This window comes from Vombatus ursinus, unplaced genomic scaffold (genome assembly GCF_900497805.2).
Source record: "Vombatus ursinus unplaced genomic scaffold, bare-nosed wombat genome assembly UNPS02014335.1, whole genome shotgun sequence".
NCBI classification, from domain to species: domain Eukaryota; kingdom Metazoa; phylum Chordata; class Mammalia; order Diprotodontia; family Vombatidae; genus Vombatus; species Vombatus ursinus.
The window spans coordinates 228,309-249,275 of NW_020954113.1; the positions used below are offsets into that span (position 1 = coordinate 228,309).

Genomic DNA, 20,967 nt, shown 5'->3' on the forward strand with positions numbered 1-20,967 from the left:
GAAGTATTAACCTTATCCTTATCTGAGTGTTTGTTCTCTCTAAAGGTAATGAGCATGGTCTCAGGATTTGCACCCTTAATCACTGCTGGGATCTTCTCTGCAACTCTCTCCTCTGCTCTGGCCTCTCTTGTCAGTGCACCAAAAGTTTTCCAGGTACTGTATCCCTAGAAACATGATTTTCTTCTCTTTGATTTCTCTTTATGTGTATCCAGCTGAAATACTTATTCTCACTAGCAATCATTTTCAGAAACATTTTAATGTTTGCATCTGGCCCAAGTGCTCTATCTGCCACATATTCAAGATAAATGCAAATAATATAAAGGATGATAAACTACAGATGCTAACCAGTGCTACAGTATTGCATGTCACTTAATCTTTCCGAAAATCTCCTTGTTTAAGAGTCACTTCTGGGTAATGACTGTGTGCGGATATAAATGACTGATTTCTCTCCTTTTTTCCATTAGGCTCTTTGCAAGGACAACATCTACAAAGGTCTTCATTTTTTTGCGAAAGGATATGGGAAAAACAACGAACCTCTAAGAGGATATATTCTCACATTTGTTATTGCCTTGGCATTCATTTTGATTGGTTAGTGGGTTTCTTGGTAACACTAAAAGTCAAGGAACTCTTTTGAGTATGCATTTGCCTTTATTTTCAAGTTTGGAAAGTCAGTTTGAGGTAAAGTAACATGGTTGAATGGAAAGAACATTGGCTTTGTAGGCAGAGAACCTGTGTTCAAATCTTGCCTCTGAGGTCTACTACCTGTGTGACCTTGAGCAAATCACTCAACCTGGGCCTTGGTATTCGTATCTATAAAATAAGAAGGTGGAATTGATAGTTTTAAATCTTTGTTTGTTTTCTACCCTGCTTTGGTATATTGAGCTTGCTTAGGAAGGAAATGAGAAAGTACGGAATTTACATAGAACCAAGGAGACATCTGGTGACCCTTTGAGCCTGAGAGAGTATAATGACATTGGCCCTATGACTCTACTCATGTGACTCCTAATATTAAACTCTTGCTCTGAATCACAGAGTCTCAGTGTTGGAAGGATCTCAGAGAACATCTTGTACAACCCATACCTAAGAATCCTCTATACCATACTCAGAATGGGGTCATCCACATTTATGGCTTGAGAACTTCCAGAGAAGAGAAACCCCCTCCAGCTTGAGACAGTCCATTTCACATTTGAATAGTTCATTAGGAAGATTTTTCCTCTCAATTTTGATTGATTCTGTTGCCCTTCTGTTGCCCATTATTTTTTTTATTTAAAAAAAGGCCCAGATTCCACCTACATTTGGCAAAAATGAAAGCTCATTGAAAGTAGGGACTGTATTTGTTTTTTATCCATTGGGCTGCATGTAAGGGTACATATTGGGATATACATTTATCTCGAATGTAGCACAATTCTTTGCATTTAATATGTGCTTAACAGATTTTTGGTGAATTTAATTTAATTGAATCTATATAACTATGTCTTAGAAGTGGGTAAATGAGTGTCAAAATCTACACTTGATTACCTTTCCTTACTAAGCAAAAGATACCTGCAAAATTCCCATTTGGGTCAAACTCACCAGCTCCAGCCTGGATGTCCTTGCTCTACCATAAGCCATGTCACCATTAGTGTCCCAGTGTGTGGGACAAAGCATTAGCAATGCTGGCCACAAGAAGCCCTGGCACCTGCACATGTATACAACATGCAGAACAAACCATTCCTACCTATGACATAATTTAATTAATAGACCCAGTCCCATCACTCTCCCATTGAAGAGGAATTTAACTGTAATTCCTGAATCTTTATAAGATTACCAAGGATCAGGCAAATATTGCTGTTTTGGATTTCTAGATCAAATAACAACCTCAAAGAACAAAGTATAGCAATGCCTCACTTATTTGGCATCCTGGGGATATTTTCCATGTCAGTAATCTTTCCATATAATTGAAGCTAAACCCTTTAAGTGTCGGATTTAATTTTCATTACTTCACGGAAATCTTTCTAGAATGCATGATGTCCTCTACTACCTTCTTAAGCAGCACCCACTGAATGAACACCTTTTAACTTTTTTGATGACTAAAAGCCATCCTCATCACCATCGACCTCTAACATGCGGTAATACCGTACTTTGTCAGTTGTTCCTTTGGCTGTTGGCATATTCATCAGTAGACCGCCTTGTAAAGCTCTGCCCTTTCTAATTTCCTCCTATTTTTCTATGGCCTTAGAAATGACAAGAGCAACAGTACTGGAATTGTGTGCAAATTGGGCTAATAAGCTCTAGCGAAGGCCCTAGATCTTCCTGATTCCTACAAAAGTATTCCTACAAAGTATACCATGGTGCATGGACTTTGTGACGGTTATTCCAGAGTCTCCCCAACATTTAAAATCCCATAACTTTCTGTTTCTTGCCTGTGGTCCAAATGACGGCAGTTGCCAGAAGTCTTACTTCTAGATAAATGAGGAGTTACTGAATGATATTGCCTATATCATATGTGCCATGACAGGGTTGAGGTTAAGACCTATATTTCCTCTCATTTTAAACCGACTGAACATTTTGGCCCCAGATATACAAGAATATATGCCATGCAAGGCTCTATAGTGATATAGAATAAGATATGATCTGCATCTAAGTTTCCTTAAAGCCAGGACCAATAGAATTGAGATATGTTCAGGTGTGTACTGTAAATATTTAATAACCAGCTCTATAATGGAGAGAGAATACTAACAATACAGTTTTAAGTTTAAACTGCATTATTAACATTTTCTCTATCGCTTTCTCAAGTCTACACAATCAACAAAACAATAAACCACACCCTAACAATTTATAGCATTTGCTGATTTCTGAGGTGTAAATGTTCATGTTGAAAATTTAATAACCTGTTCTGATGAACTAGTTAGAGCTGGTTCCAGCACAGCCACGTGTATGCGCAGAGATCTCTCTGACTGGGAGAGCCTGGTTTCCTGGCATTTAAATCATTTATCAAAAAGGTCTGCATGAAGGTTTTTAAGACTTATGCTTTACCTAGTGCATTATCAAATTGCCCTGAAGAAAAGATGGGCTTTTCTTAGTGTACCCACCTTTGAGATACACTTGAAATAGGTAATTTATCTGCAACTCCAGTCTTCTCTTTCTCTACTCTTTTCATCCCTTCACAATCCTCCTTCACCCAGCCTTTTGTGCTTGTAATGACCTCTCCCTTTGTCAAAACTTAAACTTTAAAAATTAAAGCTATAAGAACTTGAAGTTTTAAAAATTAAACTTCAAAAATCTTGGATTAATTGAGATTGTTCTTATATTAGTCAGTTATACTTTAATGCGAATTGAAAGCAATGAGTTGCATTTCCCAAGGGTATTTTTGTTTTAAGAGTTCCCCCTATCCCAACCCCAACTGTGAAACAAAAGGCTTTGCCAATTGTTCAGTTCAGTTCAACAAGAATTATTTCTCAAGTGCCTACTATATGTCAGGCACTGTACAGGATGGGGATACACAGATTAAAATGAAAACAGTTCTTGACCTGAAGGAGTTTACATTAAAAAAATTAATCCTAAAGAAGTAAATTAAAATTCTAAAAAATTAGAAGCATCAGTGAGCAAGTAGGGAAAATATTTGGGGGAGGCAGTGAGACTTCCCGGAGCCTCTGAAATCACACTCTGATTAATGTCAGCCCTGTGTTTATAGAAAGCCATATCCAAATCCATTAGATGTATCCACTAGATCAGGGGTTCTTAACCTAAGATCTGTGAACTTTTCTAAGAAATTTTTGATAGCTATAATTCAATATAATTGGTTTCCTTTGTATTCTTATGTATTTTATTTTATGCATTTAAAAACCTCATTCTGTGAAGGTATCCATAGACTCCATCAGATCACCTCAGGTGAAGAGCCCCTGCATGAGATAGCTAATATATTATTAAAGTTCCTCCACTCGCCCATGCTTAGGGCTTCATGAACAAACACTAAGCTGAGAATTAAGAGAACTGAGTTCTAGCACTTTGTATACGTATATCCCAGTGGACAAGACACCTCCCCTCTTGGGAACCTACCTTTGTAGGGCCAGCACTTAGCATAGTACCTGGAACATAGTAAGCATTTAATAAATTCTTTTTGATTGATTGATTGGAATAATAATAATAGCTAGCATTTATACAGGACTTTAAGGTTGCAAAGTGCTTTACATATGTTATCCCATTTGATCACTGGAAAGTTTGGAGAGCTAGAATTTATATAGATATCCAAATAGTAACAAGTATGTATATAGCACTTTAAGGTTTGCAAAGCACTTTAAAAATAACATTTCATTTTATTTGCACAACAACCCTGGGAGGGAGGTGCTATTAGGATCCCCATTTTACAGATAGGGAAACTGAAGCAAAAAATGTTTAAATGACTTGCCCAGAATTACATAGCTATTAAGTGTTTGAGGCCAGATTTGAATTCTGGTCTTCCTAACTCTAGGCACAGCATTGTATCCACTGTGTCACCCATCTGTCTCATAATTTAGACTATATGACATTTAAGGCCCCTTTTATATTTGATTTAACAAAGCATCTACTATATGCAAGATACTATTCTTGATCTGAGGGACATGAAGATAAAAATCAATAATTTATTAAGCATTTGCTTGGCCTCAAGGGACTTACAGCTAATATTCTATGAACATTTTATTGACAGGAAAAGTGTACAAATTACCTGAGCCATTTCTCCATACTGTGGTCCCTTTTATGCAATATACATATAATATCTACATGGTTTGAGTAGGAGCTTGCTCAAAGTAGTCCAGGAGAGAAAGAAGACAGGGGTGAGATGATGCTTAATTTCAGAATATTTTGAAGAGAACAGAATAGCTGAATACTTTTGCCATGTGATTCCTTCAGAAACTTAAAGATTTAGGTAAATGGAAGGTGGTGAACCAGGGTCATTATTGTATTTCAGGGGAAGGTTTCATCTGTTTTGCCCTTCAGTCCTCTTCTTAGTCCCACCTGTATTTGTTTTGGGATGAAATACTGTTGCATCTGCCTATTGACTGGATTTTTTCTTGCCCACTACTTTAAGATCCAGTTTATTATAGACTCCAAGTAAATAATGCAGCCATGAAGAAAAATCACCAACTCCTTAAATTTTGACAGAGGCCAGCTATGCCATTAGTACCTAAATAAGGTCATGCTTCTAGGTTATAATAGTTGCTTACCCCTAGATTTCAGCCTTCATATGTTAGTATCTGATTGTGTTTTTCTTCCACAGCGGAACTGAACGTCATTGCTCCCATCATCTCCAACTTCTTCTTGGCTTCATATGCACTTATTAACTTCTCCTGTTTTCATGCATCTTATGCAAAATCTCCAGGTAAATTGAGTTTGATATTTCAGAATGAACCAAAGAACCGGTAAACCCTTTGTTTCTCATCTCTCTTGTTCCTGCCTCCTCACTCCTCCCTTCCGAAAAATTAGAGGAAGGATAACACGCTTGCACAACTGAATTTATAAGCATCTCTATACTTATATCTAGGTGGTGGGCAGTGTAATCCACTCTATTTTGGTGAGTTGGGGGATAACTTCTGAAATTGAAGGGAAAATCATATGAGCAATGGCCTTCTTGACCAACCGTAAAGTCAATTTTCTCCTGCTGCAATAAATTATTCATTGCTAGAAAAACCACATTTATTTCAGCAGTAGAAAAACACCACTATTTATTTCCAGGGTGAAAGTGACCCAAGAAGTGGAATAAATGTATATATTTGAAACTTCCATACTATCAGTTTGCTTCTTGCCAGTGGTACAGAGGAGAAGAAGGATGAGTAGCTTCCATAATTACCTACTGAGCAGAGCAAAGGCAGATCTATGGTGGGCAACCATCATTCAAATACAGATGACCTCAATATATTTCTTTACCTGGATTAATAGTGGCTCAAAATTGTAAACCAAAGACTAATTCCTCACTGCGACACCCCCCAGTGTGCTCCCCCCGCTGTCAGTACCTCTACCACTTTCTTTCTTCCATTAATGGGACAGGAGTCAAAAGACTTGAATTGGAATCCCAGCTCTGCTCTTTCTCATCTGTGTTTATGTGTTGGGAGTAGCAGGACAGGGAGAGGAGGGAAAGAAAGAAGCATTTATGAAGTGCCTGCTACAAACCAGTCACTGTGCTAAGTGTTTTACAAATATTATCTCATTTTTATCTCAAATATTGTCTCACAACAACCCTAGGAAGGAGGTGATAATATTATCCCCATTTTACAGATGAGGAAATTAAGGCAGACAGAGGTTAAGTGACTTGCCCAGAGTCACACAGCTAGGAAGTATCTGAGGCCGTGTTTGATCTCAGGTCTTCCTGACTCCAGACTCAGCATTCTCTCTACTTTACCCCCCAGCTACTTTTAAGTGACTTTGTACAAGTTTCTGTATCTGCGAAATTAGGCTGTTGGACTATAATGGATTTCTAAGGTTCTTTCCAACTTAGACGATCTCATGATCCCAATTTTGGCTTTCAGGATTGCTATTTCTCCAAAGCAGTACTTTTTGACTATCAGACAATTATCATTGAGAGCCATTTGTGTGATGCTTCTCCCCTTCCTTCTTGCTGTCTCCTTTTCCAGAAATCTGATTTGAAAGATATCTAACCAAGACAGATGGACCCTAGAAAAGGGCTGGGGAACCCCTTCTTCCAAAAAAAGTTACTGATCCACAAAATCAGTTTAGGATGATGTATATAAAAATAAAATTATATTTTTAAAATGTTTTATGTTTGATGAGTAAGGTATCTGTGGTTTATGGTTTTTTTCTTAATTCAACAAGCAGAGAAATGAGTGAATCTTATGCTAAGCTTAGTAGTTGTCATGAGCAATGTCATGGAGACCACAGAAGTCAGTATGAGGGGATGTGGACAGGGGAGAAGGGCAGAATATTTCCAGTATAAAATAAAATTATAAAGACAGTTTGGAACTTGATTACATAAAGTCCTGCATGTCAGCAATGGGAATGTGTGCTTCATGAGTAACATGATCAAAGTGGTATATTAAGAGATGGAGACCCAAGAAGGCCACATGACTTACCTCATTATCAAGAAGGTAATAACTATCAGAAGTGGGATTTGAATCCAGGTTCTCTGACTCCAGAGACAGCACTTGGAGGTTATAACTGGCATTCTAACGATATACTTATTCGTCCTACTAAATGATGAGGCACCATAGAACAATGGAAAGAACATGAAATTTGGAGTCAGAGGACCTGAGTTTGAGTCCTTACTGTTGTTTACTAATAATATAACTTTGAACAAGTCATGTAACTTCTCTAAGCCTCAACTTCTTCATCTGTAAAATAGGGATAGCAATTTTTTCATGATCTATTATTCAGAATTTGGTTAATGAGAAGATACAATTAGTTGACCCATGTAAAATTTTATATAAAATAAGATATATGAACTATTATTATAAGCTCCTTGAGGATGTAGGTTATGTCTTATGCATCTCTCCCAGCAGCAAGCACAGTCCTTCACATGTAGTTTATGCAATAATTATTGAATTGAATTGAGGTTGAATGGAATTGAATTAAATAAACTTGTTCTTGATTTTCAGGCTGGAGACCTGCATATGGAATTTACAACATGTGGGTATCTCTTTCTGGAGCCATATTATGCTGTGCAGTCATGTTTGTTATAAATTGGTGGGCAGCTGTCATCACCTATGTTATTGAGTTCTTCCTCTATATCTATGTGACATACAAAAAGCCAGGTAAGCTCAAAAAGGCCCTTTCATTATACAGCTGTCAAATCATATTTGATGAACCAACCACGGTTGTCAGGACAACTTTCCATTTAACCATAGAAAACAACCAATGGGCAAGTTTGCATACTGGTTCCTTGACAGCCAAGTATTCTAGGGAAGAGGCAGAGGGATTGTTTGCTGCTCCAAGCACTGAAATATCTTGAAAATGGTCGCTTAGCATCAACTGACCTTCCCCCATACTTACTGCCTACCATTTTTCTGATTTATCCAGAATAAGACTGATGGGGGAAAGTGTTGCCTTCATCCCAGAGATAATCTATAGAAGGTTGGGGGCCCCCCTTCCTTTCTCTGAGACTCTATAGACTCATTAAAGTTGGAACATCCTTTTTTTTTACCTTTAAGTTTGAGAAAACAGAAAAAGGAAGCAGACTCTTTCTTCTCCCCTGCCACATAAAGTAATCCTTGGAGGGCCAGACCTAGAAGAAATACTGAAAATCAGTAAAGCTCTTTAGGGATATCCATTTTGCATGAATTCTTGCCCACTTCGTTAGCTTACTTATTCAGAAAAAAACATTTGCTGAGTACCATCTGCTTGCACATCCACTCCTTACGTCTCCTTCTCTCATGCCCTTGAAAATGGCCCCTTAAACTCTATGATTTTGGCATAAGGATTTTATTCGTGGACTGACTCACTTCCTGAGTCTGCTTGCCCAGAATGTGATCTTCATACAACCACCTCCCCGAAATGAGAACCCAATAAAAGGCTACATGACTTACGGTTTCCTGCTTAGCTAGACATTTCCTACACAGAAACAATATTTCCCACTCTTGGGTATTGTTTATGAATATACAAGACATTCTTTCTCTCAGACATTTGAGAAACACAGTGTAGTGTAATGGAAAGCACTCTGGCCCTGGAATTAGAGGATGAGGGTTCAAATCCTGAAATTTATTATTACCTAGGGTACCATGGGCAAATCATTCAATCTCCAATGCCCTTTAATTCTTAATCTGTAAAGAGAAGAGGTTGCACCAGATGTCCATTAAGGGTCCCTTCTAGCTCTAAACCTATGTCCTATAAACTCTATATTGTGATTCCTCCAGTTTTGACTCTTTTTTTCTATTGATGAAGCTGAGGGAGGGAGGGAGGGAGAAAGGAAGAAAGGAAGGCAACATTTGTTTATTAAGAAGGACTGTGTTACAGTGCTAAGTGCTTTACAAACATTATCTCACTTAATCCTCACAACAACCAGGGAAGGTAGGTACCATTATTATCCCTATTTTATGGAGGAGAAAAAGTGACTTGCCCAGCGTCACACATTTAGGAAGCATTTGTGGCTGGATTTGAACTCAGGTCTTCTTGACTTCAGATTCAGTGCTCTCTGCTGTTCCTAGTTCAAAAGAGGAAAAAAAACCCTAAACATTGTGTATTCTGTCATCATCTCTCTTCATCCATAGATGTGAACTGGGGATCTTCTACTCAAGCTCTTTCCTATGTGAGTGCTTTAGACAATGCGCTGGAATTAACCACTGTAGAAGATCATGTGAAAAATTTCAGGTAAAGTTAACCAGAAAACACCGTAGTGCTTTGGATTACAGACAGGTGCTTTTAAAAAACACGTTCTTGCTGAATTGGACCAAGAGCTGAGCACAGATTCTTAAAAGAAATCAGATCTCTACCCATGAAAATACTATGTGTTCCTACCCATAATGTCTGGTGCCACTTCCTATATCTTCTTAGCCATGCCCATCCTCTCCTGTTGCTTCCCATATCACCAAGCACAACTAGCCTTACCCACAGCTGAAGCAGGTAAAGACTGAAGACCAGGCCATCTGTTGAGAAAACTTGAGAAGCATGACAAGGGCCTTCAAGTATTTGAAGGGACAGCATATGGAAGAAGGTTTAACCTTAATTCTTCTTGGCCCCAGAAGGCAGAACTAAGGATCAGAAAGGGACAGAAGCTATAGAAAGGCAGATTTAGGCTTGAGGTTGAGGAAAAACTTTGCCCTACTTCATCATTTTCTTCCAGTTTCTTCCCCACAAACACAAAAGTGTCTGGACAGAAGGCAACTCAAAGAACTCTAAGAAGTCTTCCCCAAATGCAACTCCCCATGAAAACTTTTAACAAAAAATATAATTAAGTACTTTTTGATCTTTGCCATAAGTTTTATAGTCATTACCTTGGCTTTTTTGTAGTCCTGGCTCTATGTTTACATGAATAAATAAATGTAAATAATTATACTTGCATTCAAAAAAATCAAGTACAGCAGAGGGGAAACCATGGTTAGAGTGCAGCTTGTCTAAAAAAAAATTCTGGGAGTTTCAGTGGGCCACAAGTTAAATACGAATCACCAAGGTTATGTGACAGTCAAAAAAGCCAATGCAAATTTGGGTTGTATTAAGAGATGCCTTGCTTCCAGGAATAATGAGGTGATAGCCTCTCTGTACTCTGCTTTGATCAGACCATATCTATAACATTATGTTCTGCTCTCACTAAACCCAGTTTAAGAAGAACATTGACAAGTTGAAGAAAGTGCAGAGGAGGGTCACTAGAACGTGAAGGCCTTCAGTCTATGAGAATCAGAAGAACTGGGAACTTTTAGCCTGGAGAAGACTCAAGGCAAAAAGAGACATGATAACTGTCTTCATATATGTGAAGGACTGAGTGTGGAATAGGAGTTCATCTTGTTCTATCTGGCCCCAAACCAAACAGGAGTAGGTAGACATTGTAATGAAGCAAATATAAACTTGAGGTCAGAAAAAGAAAAAGGTCTTACCAATGATGGAGGTTCAAATGTGGAATGGGTTGTCTTAGGAGGTGGTTGATTCCTTCTCATTGGAGGTTTTCAATTGGCATATGCTTTAGTGAGGATTCTTTTTGAATAGGGTTTGAACTGAATGGCTGCTGAGGATCTTCCCAACTCCAAAATGCTGTGGTGCTATGCATGTGATTCTATTTCCACGGCTAGCGCTTATCATTTATTTTCCATTTCTAGGCCCCAGTGTATTGTTTTAACTGGTGGACCCATGACGAGACCAGCTCTACTGGACATAACACATGCATTTACCAAGAACAGTGGTCTTTGCATCTGCTGTGAAGTCTATGTGGTAAGCACTTGGAGGGTAGAACTCCAGAGTTAAGGGGATGGATGCCAGGACCTATGGAAAGTTGTGTTCATAGAAGATTGTTGTTGCCTCCTGCCCTTCCCTTTTAACGTTGTCGGGAGGGGGAGGATCATTAGCAAGAGAGCTAGGGGCAGGTGGGACAATTCTTTTTTCTGATTCATAGAGCAATGACCAGCAAGTACCTGTGATCCTGAATTTAAATGGGCCCATGAAATGTGTTTCAGATTTCATGGGAGACCAACTGAAAGTGATAAATATTTGCAAATGAAGGCCTCAGAGTAAAAAGTAAGAGAACCGACTGTGTACAGCTCAAAGAAAAAATTGAGGGTTTGGGGGCATAACTGTGAGTGGAAGCATAAAGGGATGTAATAGAGAGAATAGAGATCAATTTTTTTGAGTAGTTGATGAGAGAAGTAAACATAATGGGCTTCCATGACAGCACATCACATTTAGGTTAAATATTTGGAAAAATCTGTTACACTAAGGTTACCTAGGGAATGAAGCAAATTTATCCAGGCCCCATAGAAACATTAAAGGCCAAAATGTGTGTTCTTCAGGAAGCCTGTTAATAGTTACTGATGCCATAATTTATTAGTATCTTTCTTCTGAAGGAAAGTGGATTGCCAAATTTAACCACCACCATCATCACCAATCTGTGAAATAGGAAGGAACAATAATAAAGCAATCCGCTCATGCTGCCCAAAACATACTTGATCCTTTCTAATGTTTTTGCATTAGTTTTCCCATCTGTAAAATGGAGATGATCATAGCACCTATCTCAGGGTTGTTGTGAGGATCACTTGAGATAATGTATGCAAAGTGCTTTGCAAACCTTAAAGTACTATATAAATGTCAGCTATTATTATTATCATAATCCATATGTGCACAGACATCTCTATCAAAGGCCCCAGCTATTAATTTGCACAGAAAATTAGCAAAGTACTTTATAAACCATGGCATGGTATGTTTTATGGGAGCTATAATGATGAGCTATTATATCATGTTTTTCATTTTTTCAAATCATTTTCGTATCCATTACCCAATTGTATTCTCTTAACTATCTGTCAAGGTAAGTAGAGCAGGTATTATTACCCTACTTGACAGATGAGGACATTGAAATCCAAAGAGGTAAGGGCTGCAGACACACATCTAGTCCATAACAAAGCCTGAATTCAAACTCCTTTCTCTCATACTCCAAATCCAGTGATCTTTCTGACACTATTCTAGGAATCATAACAGTCACTGATACCCATGTCCTTAGACCTATTGGGAGGCAGTGTGTCACACTGGAAAGAACAGTTGTTCTGGAATCAGAGGACTTGGGTTCAAATTCCTCCTCTGATATTTACTATCTGTGTGATCTTGGGCAAGTCACTTACTTTCACCAGCCTTACTTTCCTCACCTGTAAAATGAGGAAATTGTATTAGATGACCTCTGAAGTCCCTTCCAGATTTAGGCACATGATCCTAGGATCTAATATGAGTGGCATTGCTCCCTCCAGAGACCTTCTATACCTTCTAGGAAATAGGTTCTTGAGAAGTGATGTGCCCCTGAGGCCAGTCAGTCAGCAAGGCGTAATGCAAGCTTACTTTTGCAGTTAGCAATATTCCAGGTGCTACGCAAAGCAAATTAGGCATATTCCTGACCTCTTGGAGTTTACACTCTAACACTGGAGAAGATGCAACCCTCAAGCAATCTCCTAGAAGAAAAGATGGCAGTCTAGAAAGCACTTATGGGATAAGTAATTGACAATCTATGACTTCAATCATTTTTTAATCTTTTAAGCACCTTTCTCTCATGTTATCAGCTTTGGCATCCTGGGTTAATAGATTTTCATTTTTTGCCAATATGCGACAAGGGCCTGTTTTGATGGAGTAAGCAGTTTGGTGTGTTTTCCTTATCTAGCAATTTAGGCAAAATTGAGTTTAGTGGGCAATGAAAATATGATTGATTGAAACTCCTTGCTTTCTTTAGAAATGGAGAAATGAATTGGGGTACGGGGGCAAAAATGGTTATAGATTGGCAAGAATAACTAGGGCCCATAAGGACATGGTTTTAACCCCTTCGTTACTACATCTAGGAAAAAAAGATGCAATTGCTTCTAAAACTCAGTTTTATCATAAGAAATCTGACTGGCAGCTACATCACCACCTCTGGGAGGGTTCCTTGTCTGTGTAACATGTGTCTTGGATGTATCATATGTTTCCATGTTGATTGCCCAAGAGTTCTGATCCCAGGTGCTTATATTCTCTTAGGGGGCTCAAAACACTTTCTGCAACGGTTATGATTTGTCAGTTGCTTTCTGGGAGCTCTTGGGACTGCAGATGTTGTCAACATTATTATGCTCCAGGCTTAATTGTCCACCATCTTTTTGCAAAAGAACATAGGGAGGCAAGGAGAGAAGCTTTGCCACAGGAAAAATGACTTCCTAAAGCACTGACCTAGGCTGGCCTTGGGTATAGGCAGTGGGTGGGGAGATAAATGCTAAATTGTAATAATGATGTAAGAAGGAGAAAAACAATATTGATTTTCACCCCAGGGAGCTGGTACTTACACTGTAGTCATCGTTTTCAGCCTTAGAAGTATTTCCACTTCACATATAAACCAACAACTTCCGCTTTGGGGAATAACAAAATTTAGGTACTAGATCCTTTAGGGCCCTCAACAGGTTAATAATGAGCAACCTGCCACCTGAGAGGTCATGGAGGTTGTAGCCTTTGTCTACATACACCCTTCTCTGTGGGACTGACAGGCATGTGAGTCACTGGAAGAAGGTACCATGGCTCATTGGCCTTCCAAATACCCTGAGGCTGGAGAGAAGGATCACTACCAGACACACCACAGGCTGCTGGCACATCCCCTTCCTTGACCCCTGGCCATGGCAGTGGAGGGCTAGAGCTGGAAGCCTCCAGGGTTGAAATGCTGGCAGCTAACAACTGTAACGTTAGCATTTCCCCACGGCCCTAATGCATGTGAGTCTTGAAATAAGACATAATAGTAATAACATCTTTCATTTAAATACTGTGTTACACTTTACAAAGTGCTTTAAATCAGAAGTAATAAAAGTAGTATTATCTCCATTAAAGGGATGAGGAAACTGAGAGTTAGAAAGAGTGAATAATATAATAATGATAGCTGTGCATTTTACATATATTATTACATTGCATCCTCACGGTAATCCAAGAGGCAGATGTTACCATTATCACCATTTTACAGATGAGAAAACTAAGGCCGAGTGACTCACCCAAGGTCACACAGCTAGTAAGTGTCTGAAGAAGGGTTTTAATTTAGGTCTTCCTAACTCGAGGTCTAGCACTCCATGTGTTGGAACCACCTAGATATGACCCATGACCAAACAGCCAGTGAGTATCAAAGCTGGATCAAGAACCTAGGTGTTGAGGCTCCAAATGCATGGTTCTTTCCATACTTGAGTTGAGGCTAGTTATTTTCATAATAATAAGATAGTTTAATTTCTAATACAGTAAATATTGATAGACATAATCCACATCAACAAAAGCGCTTGGGGAGGGGGACCTTAATAATTTTTGAGGGTATAAAGAGGTCCTGAGGCCAAAACGTTTGAGCATCGCTGTACAACACTATGCAACGTCTTACATATATCCTTTTATAAAGAGGCAGGTCAATCAATGGTTTTTGGGATTCAAAAGACACATATAACATTTTCCTTTTCCATTCTTCTTTTCTGAATTTTCCTTTATATACTTTTTTTTCTAATTTAAAAGGTCATTTAGGCTACTAAGTACATAATTCTATGCAACTTGGTTGGTTTTTTAAGAAGGAACATTTATTTTTCTTACTTCTTAACTGTCTTGGGCCTTGGACCTCCTCAAGAGATTCTGAAAACTAGCTCTTCTCCCATTGTGTGAGGATAGACACTTGAGACTTCCCTGCAATAGCACATCAGTCCCCCTAAGTCCATTTCTGTAGCTACAGATTGGAAGTCTAACCTATGGACATCCAGAATGTCTTCGTTTATTGTTTTGCCAAATAACATAATGCAATGTCTTTTTGGTACCTCCTTCTGGCCTTCAAATATGAAGCTATTTCTTGATCCTGGGCTGCCTGACCCAGAACCACTTTCTTTCACCTGTCGGATTCCAGACCTCCTTTTGTATCATGATCCTTTCTTTCGCCTATGTTCCTTCTGTTATGTATAAAAACGGGCCCAGGACCCTAGCTTCTCCCTCTTCTACCACTGCTGCCCCTCTGATATACACATGACCTTTCCATAGGCTTTCTAACCATTAGGAAACAGATTTACAAATATCTAACAGAAGGCAAAGGTTATAAAGCTACAAAGTATCTGAAAAGGGGATCTTGGTCTTAAAGGAAAGTGTAAATGGAGCTAGGGTTTGTCTTTCTTAGTGCCCTCCTTTTTTGCTGACTCATTCTTTTAGTATTTATCCCCAAAGGAAGCCCCACTCAGACTTTTCTAGGCTGGATAGTAGACCAAGCTCTTATACTCCTCTGAGTTGGCAGCTGTCTAGTTCATTCAGTTACTTCCCAAATCCACTTCCCAGTTTTATCTTCACAGCCCCTCTCTAAGCCATGCTTCCTGACTTATTTTCAAAGACACTGAGAGGTTAAATCACTTGCTCAGGGTCACATGGACAACATGTATCAGAAGTGAGATGGGGAACTTGACCTCTACCCTCACTGACGCCAAGGCTAGCTGTCTGCCCACTCTGCCTCACTGCCTCTCATGGAAAATCCATAAATGTTAGAGCCTGGTGACCCATCCCTCTTGTTTTATTTAAACTCCAGCAGCTCTGCCCATACCTGGATACTGAGGTAGAATCAATGCTGCAAAACAGCATCAATGAACAGCCGTCCTACCAGTCCAGTCTTGGCAATGTTTAACAAGCATCACGTGGTAAACTTGAAGTGAATAGCCAAGTAAGGATCTGGGGAATGACACACTGTCTTGGCTACTGTGGTCAATTGTTCTTTTAAATTCCTTTCAATGTCTTCAGCTTTAGTGGGTTTCCCCCATGTGTTCCTGGCTACTAATTCTCTGAGGGAAGAGTCAGGAACTCAATATGTAGTCTTTGTTTACCAGATGACTGTACACATGTTCGCCGTCAGGTCCTGTGCTGCTTCAAAGAGCTAAGACACAGAGTAGATCAAAAAGGAGATATGAATGATGATGACATGCGTCATGGATTCATCTTACATCTGACTTATAATGCTTTTTGATTCATTCATTCATTCACTTGTCCCATGTATCCAGTCAGTTGCCAAATCTTACAGTATCTATTTCTACAACATCTCTCCTCTATGGGAAAGGAAGGGAATAAGCATTTATGGGATCATGTTTCCCTTATCCTGGACCTTGGAAGTTTATTATGTTTTTTTAATGCAAGTGAAGGATTTCATATTTATCTCTATTAAATTTCATCTTATTCGATTTGGTCCATTTTTCTAGCCTATCATCTTTTTGGATCCTTGGCATCTTATCCCTTTATTACTCATTGGAACTATTTCTTTTTGTTTTCAGAATTTTATTCTTAAGATATTACATCACTCTTAGGACAACCCTCCCTGCTCTTCCCTGCTCAAAAACCTTTACTTAACCCCGCTGCCAAAACAATCAAGTCCAAACTCCTTAATCATGTATATTGATCCCTCAAATACCCAAATGTTCCAATAGTCTACTCAGTTCCCATGACCTATTTCTCCTCTCCACCTCAAATACAGAGATGATCATACCCTTGATTTTGCCATTTTGCTATGGCTTTAGGCCATAGGTTCCTATCTGTCCTTTCTCTGAAGAAGACACCTCTTTTCAAATCAAAGAAGCATGTCAGACTGTCCACTATTTTCTTCTCTATCTGTGCTGTATTCTGTGATGGTAACATTCCATCATTTTCTATCCAGGTTCTCATCCTTTCAGCTTTAACATCCAGTTCATCTTTATTGGTCAGAATGAGATCTGGAATAAAAGTTTCCTTCATTGCCCCCTCTACATTTAAAAAAAAATGAAATTATTAAGACAAAGCAAGAACTTATGAGCCATTTTGGTTTTGACAGAAAAAGTTCCAGATAATATCCAGAGAGCTAAAACCCCACATTGCTACAGGGTCATACTACAATATAGGCTTGTGATCTGTTTTTACAATCTCTTGTCTATTTCTTTCCATCCAGGTGGCCAATAGTATACAATATCACATCTATCTTTCCTTCCATTGAACTTCACACAAAAACTCTCTACCATGTTTCCCTACTAAAGTTCCTGTATCTCTTTACTAGAACATTTTCTTAACTCATATTTCATGATCCTTTTTTTCTATTCTTTTTTTTCTGAATGGGACATGCAGTATGGCTCAGGAGAAAGAGAGCTGGCCTCAGAGCTGGCAAGACCTCTGACATAGATTGGCCCTGGGTAAACTCAGGTAACCTGTCAGTGCTCTACAAAATTCTCTAAAACTATAAGTTGCAGGGAAAGTGCTGACCTGCATTATTAGAGGGAGTTTTTTTCATTCAATAGCTCCCTAAATCAATGGTGTCAAAAATCAAATAGAAATGAGGGGCCATGAAGCTGTACATAAGGATCTCTGCACACTATATATTGACTTGACTTTAAAATGTAATACTATCTATGTTTTTTTACATTTTCATTTATCTTTTTAAATATTTCCCAGTTATATTTTAATCAGGTTCCCTTGGCATTCAAGAGTGTCCCTGGTAGGAGTCTTGGGGATGGACACACTTGGACATCTCAGCCCTAAATCAATGAAACCACAGGAGCAACCAACCTCTTTCCCTGTACTCTTCCATATACATCCTCTAGTCCTAAGGCCCATCCCACTATGACTCAGTGACTCCTGTATGAATTTGTCCCCCTCCTTTAGAATCTCTACTTACCTTGTTACACATACTTTGTATAATTGACTATAGACATATAAGGTCTTGGATTTCATTGCTGTCTGCCTCCTTGGGTATTATTACTTACTTTCTATCAGTTTTTTTTCACATGTTATACCTATACTGTCCATGGAATCTGCCTTGACAGATGCAGTTTTCCTGGTTTCCCTTACTTTTCGGCTTAACTTGCCCTCATAAGATTTTCAAGTCTTTAGACAAATACATTTTTACCAACCCTCATTAGACTTACTTCAATTCAATTCAATAAATATTAAATACTTGTTAAATGCGAAGCAGTGTGTAAATTAGTGGAAAGTAAACTTTCCAAAAGAAAAGAAATTATCTCTGTTCTGAAGATTAGATTGTGGGAAGGAATCAGGGTAAATGGAATAAGGAAGAGAGCAGGAAAATCCAGAGGTACCATGAAAAACTTCACATACGAACGGGTGCTGGATCTAAGTCTTAAAGAAACCAGAGGGTTTTAAGAGGTAGAGGGGAAGAGGGAACACATTCCAGTCACGTAGGAAATCCTGTTTTAAGGCACAGAGATGGGTGATGGAATGTCAAATTTAGGGTTCACCTAGGTTGTCAATTTAACAGGAACATTGAGTGCATGTGATATGAAATAAGTCTGGAAAGACAGGTTGGAGCCAAATTGTGGAGAGCTTTAAATCCCGGGCATCTATAGTATTTTTTTCCTAGAGGTAAGCGAGAACCAGTGAAGATTTTTGAGCCAAAGCATGAGATGATCAAAATTATGCCTTAGGGAGATCATTTTGGTAACCAAATAGAGGATGGACTGGAGAAAGCAATATTAGAAGCAAACAGCTCAATTAGAAGGTTCCACAATAGCACAGCTGAGAATGGAATGCTGCTTGAGCTAGTGGTAGGATGTGTAGAGAGATGGGGATGGACATGAGAGATATTGGGAGGTAGACTAACCAACATGGATGGATGTGAGGGTTGTAGGAAGTTTCAGCCTGTATGACTAAGGGAATGGTGATGCTTTTAAGAGAAATAGGATAGTCAGGAAGGTCAGATTTTGAGGAGAAAGATTCAATTAAGCAAGTATCTGTTCTAGTTTGAGTTATGCTGGTAGGATGGCATGTACAACAGGAAGTTAGAAATGCCTGATTGAAGCTCAAGGGAGTGGTCAGGGTTGTATATGTAGATTTGGGACTCATTCGCATACAAGTGGTAATTGAAATCTTTAGAGTGAATATTGTCACCACTGTGATTGTCTCCTACTTGGTCTCTCTGCCTCAAGTCTCTCCCAAAGCCAACCCATCTTCCATGCAGCTGCCAAAGTGATTTTCCTTAGGTATGAATATGACCATGTCACTACTCTACTCAAATAAACTCACTAGTGTTTTTTAGGATAAAATATAAACCCTCTCGTTGAACTTTGAAAGCCCTTCACCACCTGGCCCCAACCAATTTTTTTAGCTTTTATCATTCGTTACTCCTATTCTTGAAAGCAATGGTCTCCATGCCTTTGCACTGGTTATCCCTCATGACCAGAATGCACTCCTTCCACAGTCACAACTCAGAATCCTTCACTTCTTTCAAGATGCAGATCAAGAACCATCTTCTACACAAAGCCCTTCCTTATACCCCAAATGCTCCCACCACCTTCGCTAATGACCTTGTATTTGTTTTGTAGTTATTCTTTATATATGTACTTAGTAATACTGGTGGGTAGCTCTGTGGAAGGCACTTGATCCTTTCTGCTCCCTCCTCTCTTCTGGAAGGGGCAAAACTGAATTTCCCCCTAGGTTCACCTGCTTCCACCTTGACTTTCTTTCTTTCCCACATTAGACACTAGAGATTTAATTAGCTGTATACTGTTAGAACAGTGAGCTCACAGTTATCATAGAGACAATATAATGACCCTCAGGTCTGTGTGGTCCTTTCATGTAATGTAGTTTATGTTAGACAAAAAGCTTATTAATACAATGACAATAGTTCAGATCTCCTATTTAAGGAAAATCCCTAAAACTCAAGACAAAAGTTTGGCTCTCTGCCCTAATTTAAAATTTACATATTTCCAGCTAACCTCTGGCTTATTAATATTTGAGGCAAAATCAGGATACAGGAAATGTTTAATTAAAAGAAGTGAGCAGAGTATGTTACAGTGACTGCTACTGGTCAGGCAAAGGGAGGAGAATAAGAAAGAGCTGACCTTTTGGAACTTCCCTCACTCCTCAAAGAGGCCATCATAACTAGCAACTTCAATCTCAATTCTCTGTTCCAAGATGCCTGCCAGGCTCAAAGGACCACCTCTGTCTCTCCCTTCTCTGACAAGTTCAGCTCTCCTTTCACCTGCTGCCCCCATGCTGCTGACTCTCTCATCTCGGTGTAGGTCCTGGAGATGCCAGGGATGTCATCTACTGCCGCTGTTTGATTCATGCTCATACTCATCAGGACTCCTTCCTCAGTCTATTCTCTCACAGACTGAGTGTGTCTCCTTAAAAACTCCCAGGTCTTTCTTAAGTCTGCCTCCTGACATAAAGACCACAATAGTCCAAAATCTTTCTCAGAGTTAAGAGGAAATTCAGGTCCTTCTGAACATTCCAGGATTCTAGTTAGTCCTCAAACCTCCATTACACTGATTTATGTCCATGGTGCCTGCCATTAGAGAAAGTAAGCTCTATGAGAGCAGGAATTATTTCATTTTTTGTGCCTTTTTTATCCCTAGTGTCTAGCACAGTTCCTGGCACTTTCTATGTGCCTAATAATTGCTTGGTTAAAATTGAAGAGGGCCATGATCAGAGCTTTAGGGAATGTTCACATTTTGGATTCAACAGAAGGAATAAGACGTGTAAAGGGGACCTAAAAGGAGCAATCAGAGAAGTAGCAGGACAACCAGGAAGGTATTATCAATTTGGAAAGAAAAATATCAGTAAAGTGTCAAAGTCAGACTGGAAAGCTTTGAGTAGTCAGTGGGTAAGAAGAGAAGATAGTGAATGAGGAAGAGAAGATAGTGAATGGAGATAACTCTTTCTAGAAGGTAGGCAGCTAAGAGGAGGAGAAAGAATTTCTCCAGTGGGGCTATCTGCAGTAAAGGGACGTAGGTTGTTTTGTGCTGTTTTTAAGACATACAAGACCTGAATATGTCTGTCTGCAAGCAAAAGGGAAGGAGCCATTGAGGGGCAGAGAGGGATGAAACAGAGGGAATAGAGGTGATTGGAAAATCAAGGTCATGGAGGAGACAAGAGAGGATGAGATCAAAGACACCA

General features: G+C 39.1%; 1 protein-coding gene across 2 annotated transcripts in view; it reads left to right on the forward strand.

Moving 5' to 3' along the window:
• The window catches only part of SLC12A1 (solute carrier family 12 member 1), a 136,982-nt gene that overhangs the window by 50,035 nt on the left and 65,980 nt on the right, over positions 1-20,967 (forward strand). For both annotated transcript variants that reach the window (XM_027860925.1, XM_027860926.1), the window contains exons 11-16: positions 46-153; positions 465-588; positions 5,237-5,338; positions 7,566-7,721; positions 9,174-9,273; positions 10,713-10,824. In XM_027860925.1, the coding sequence (XP_027716726.1) occupies positions 46-153; positions 465-588; positions 5,237-5,338; positions 7,566-7,721; positions 9,174-9,273; positions 10,713-10,824 (702 nt within the window). The remainder of the gene's footprint in view (positions 1-45; positions 154-464; positions 589-5,236; positions 5,339-7,565; positions 7,722-9,173; positions 9,274-10,712; positions 10,825-20,967) is intronic.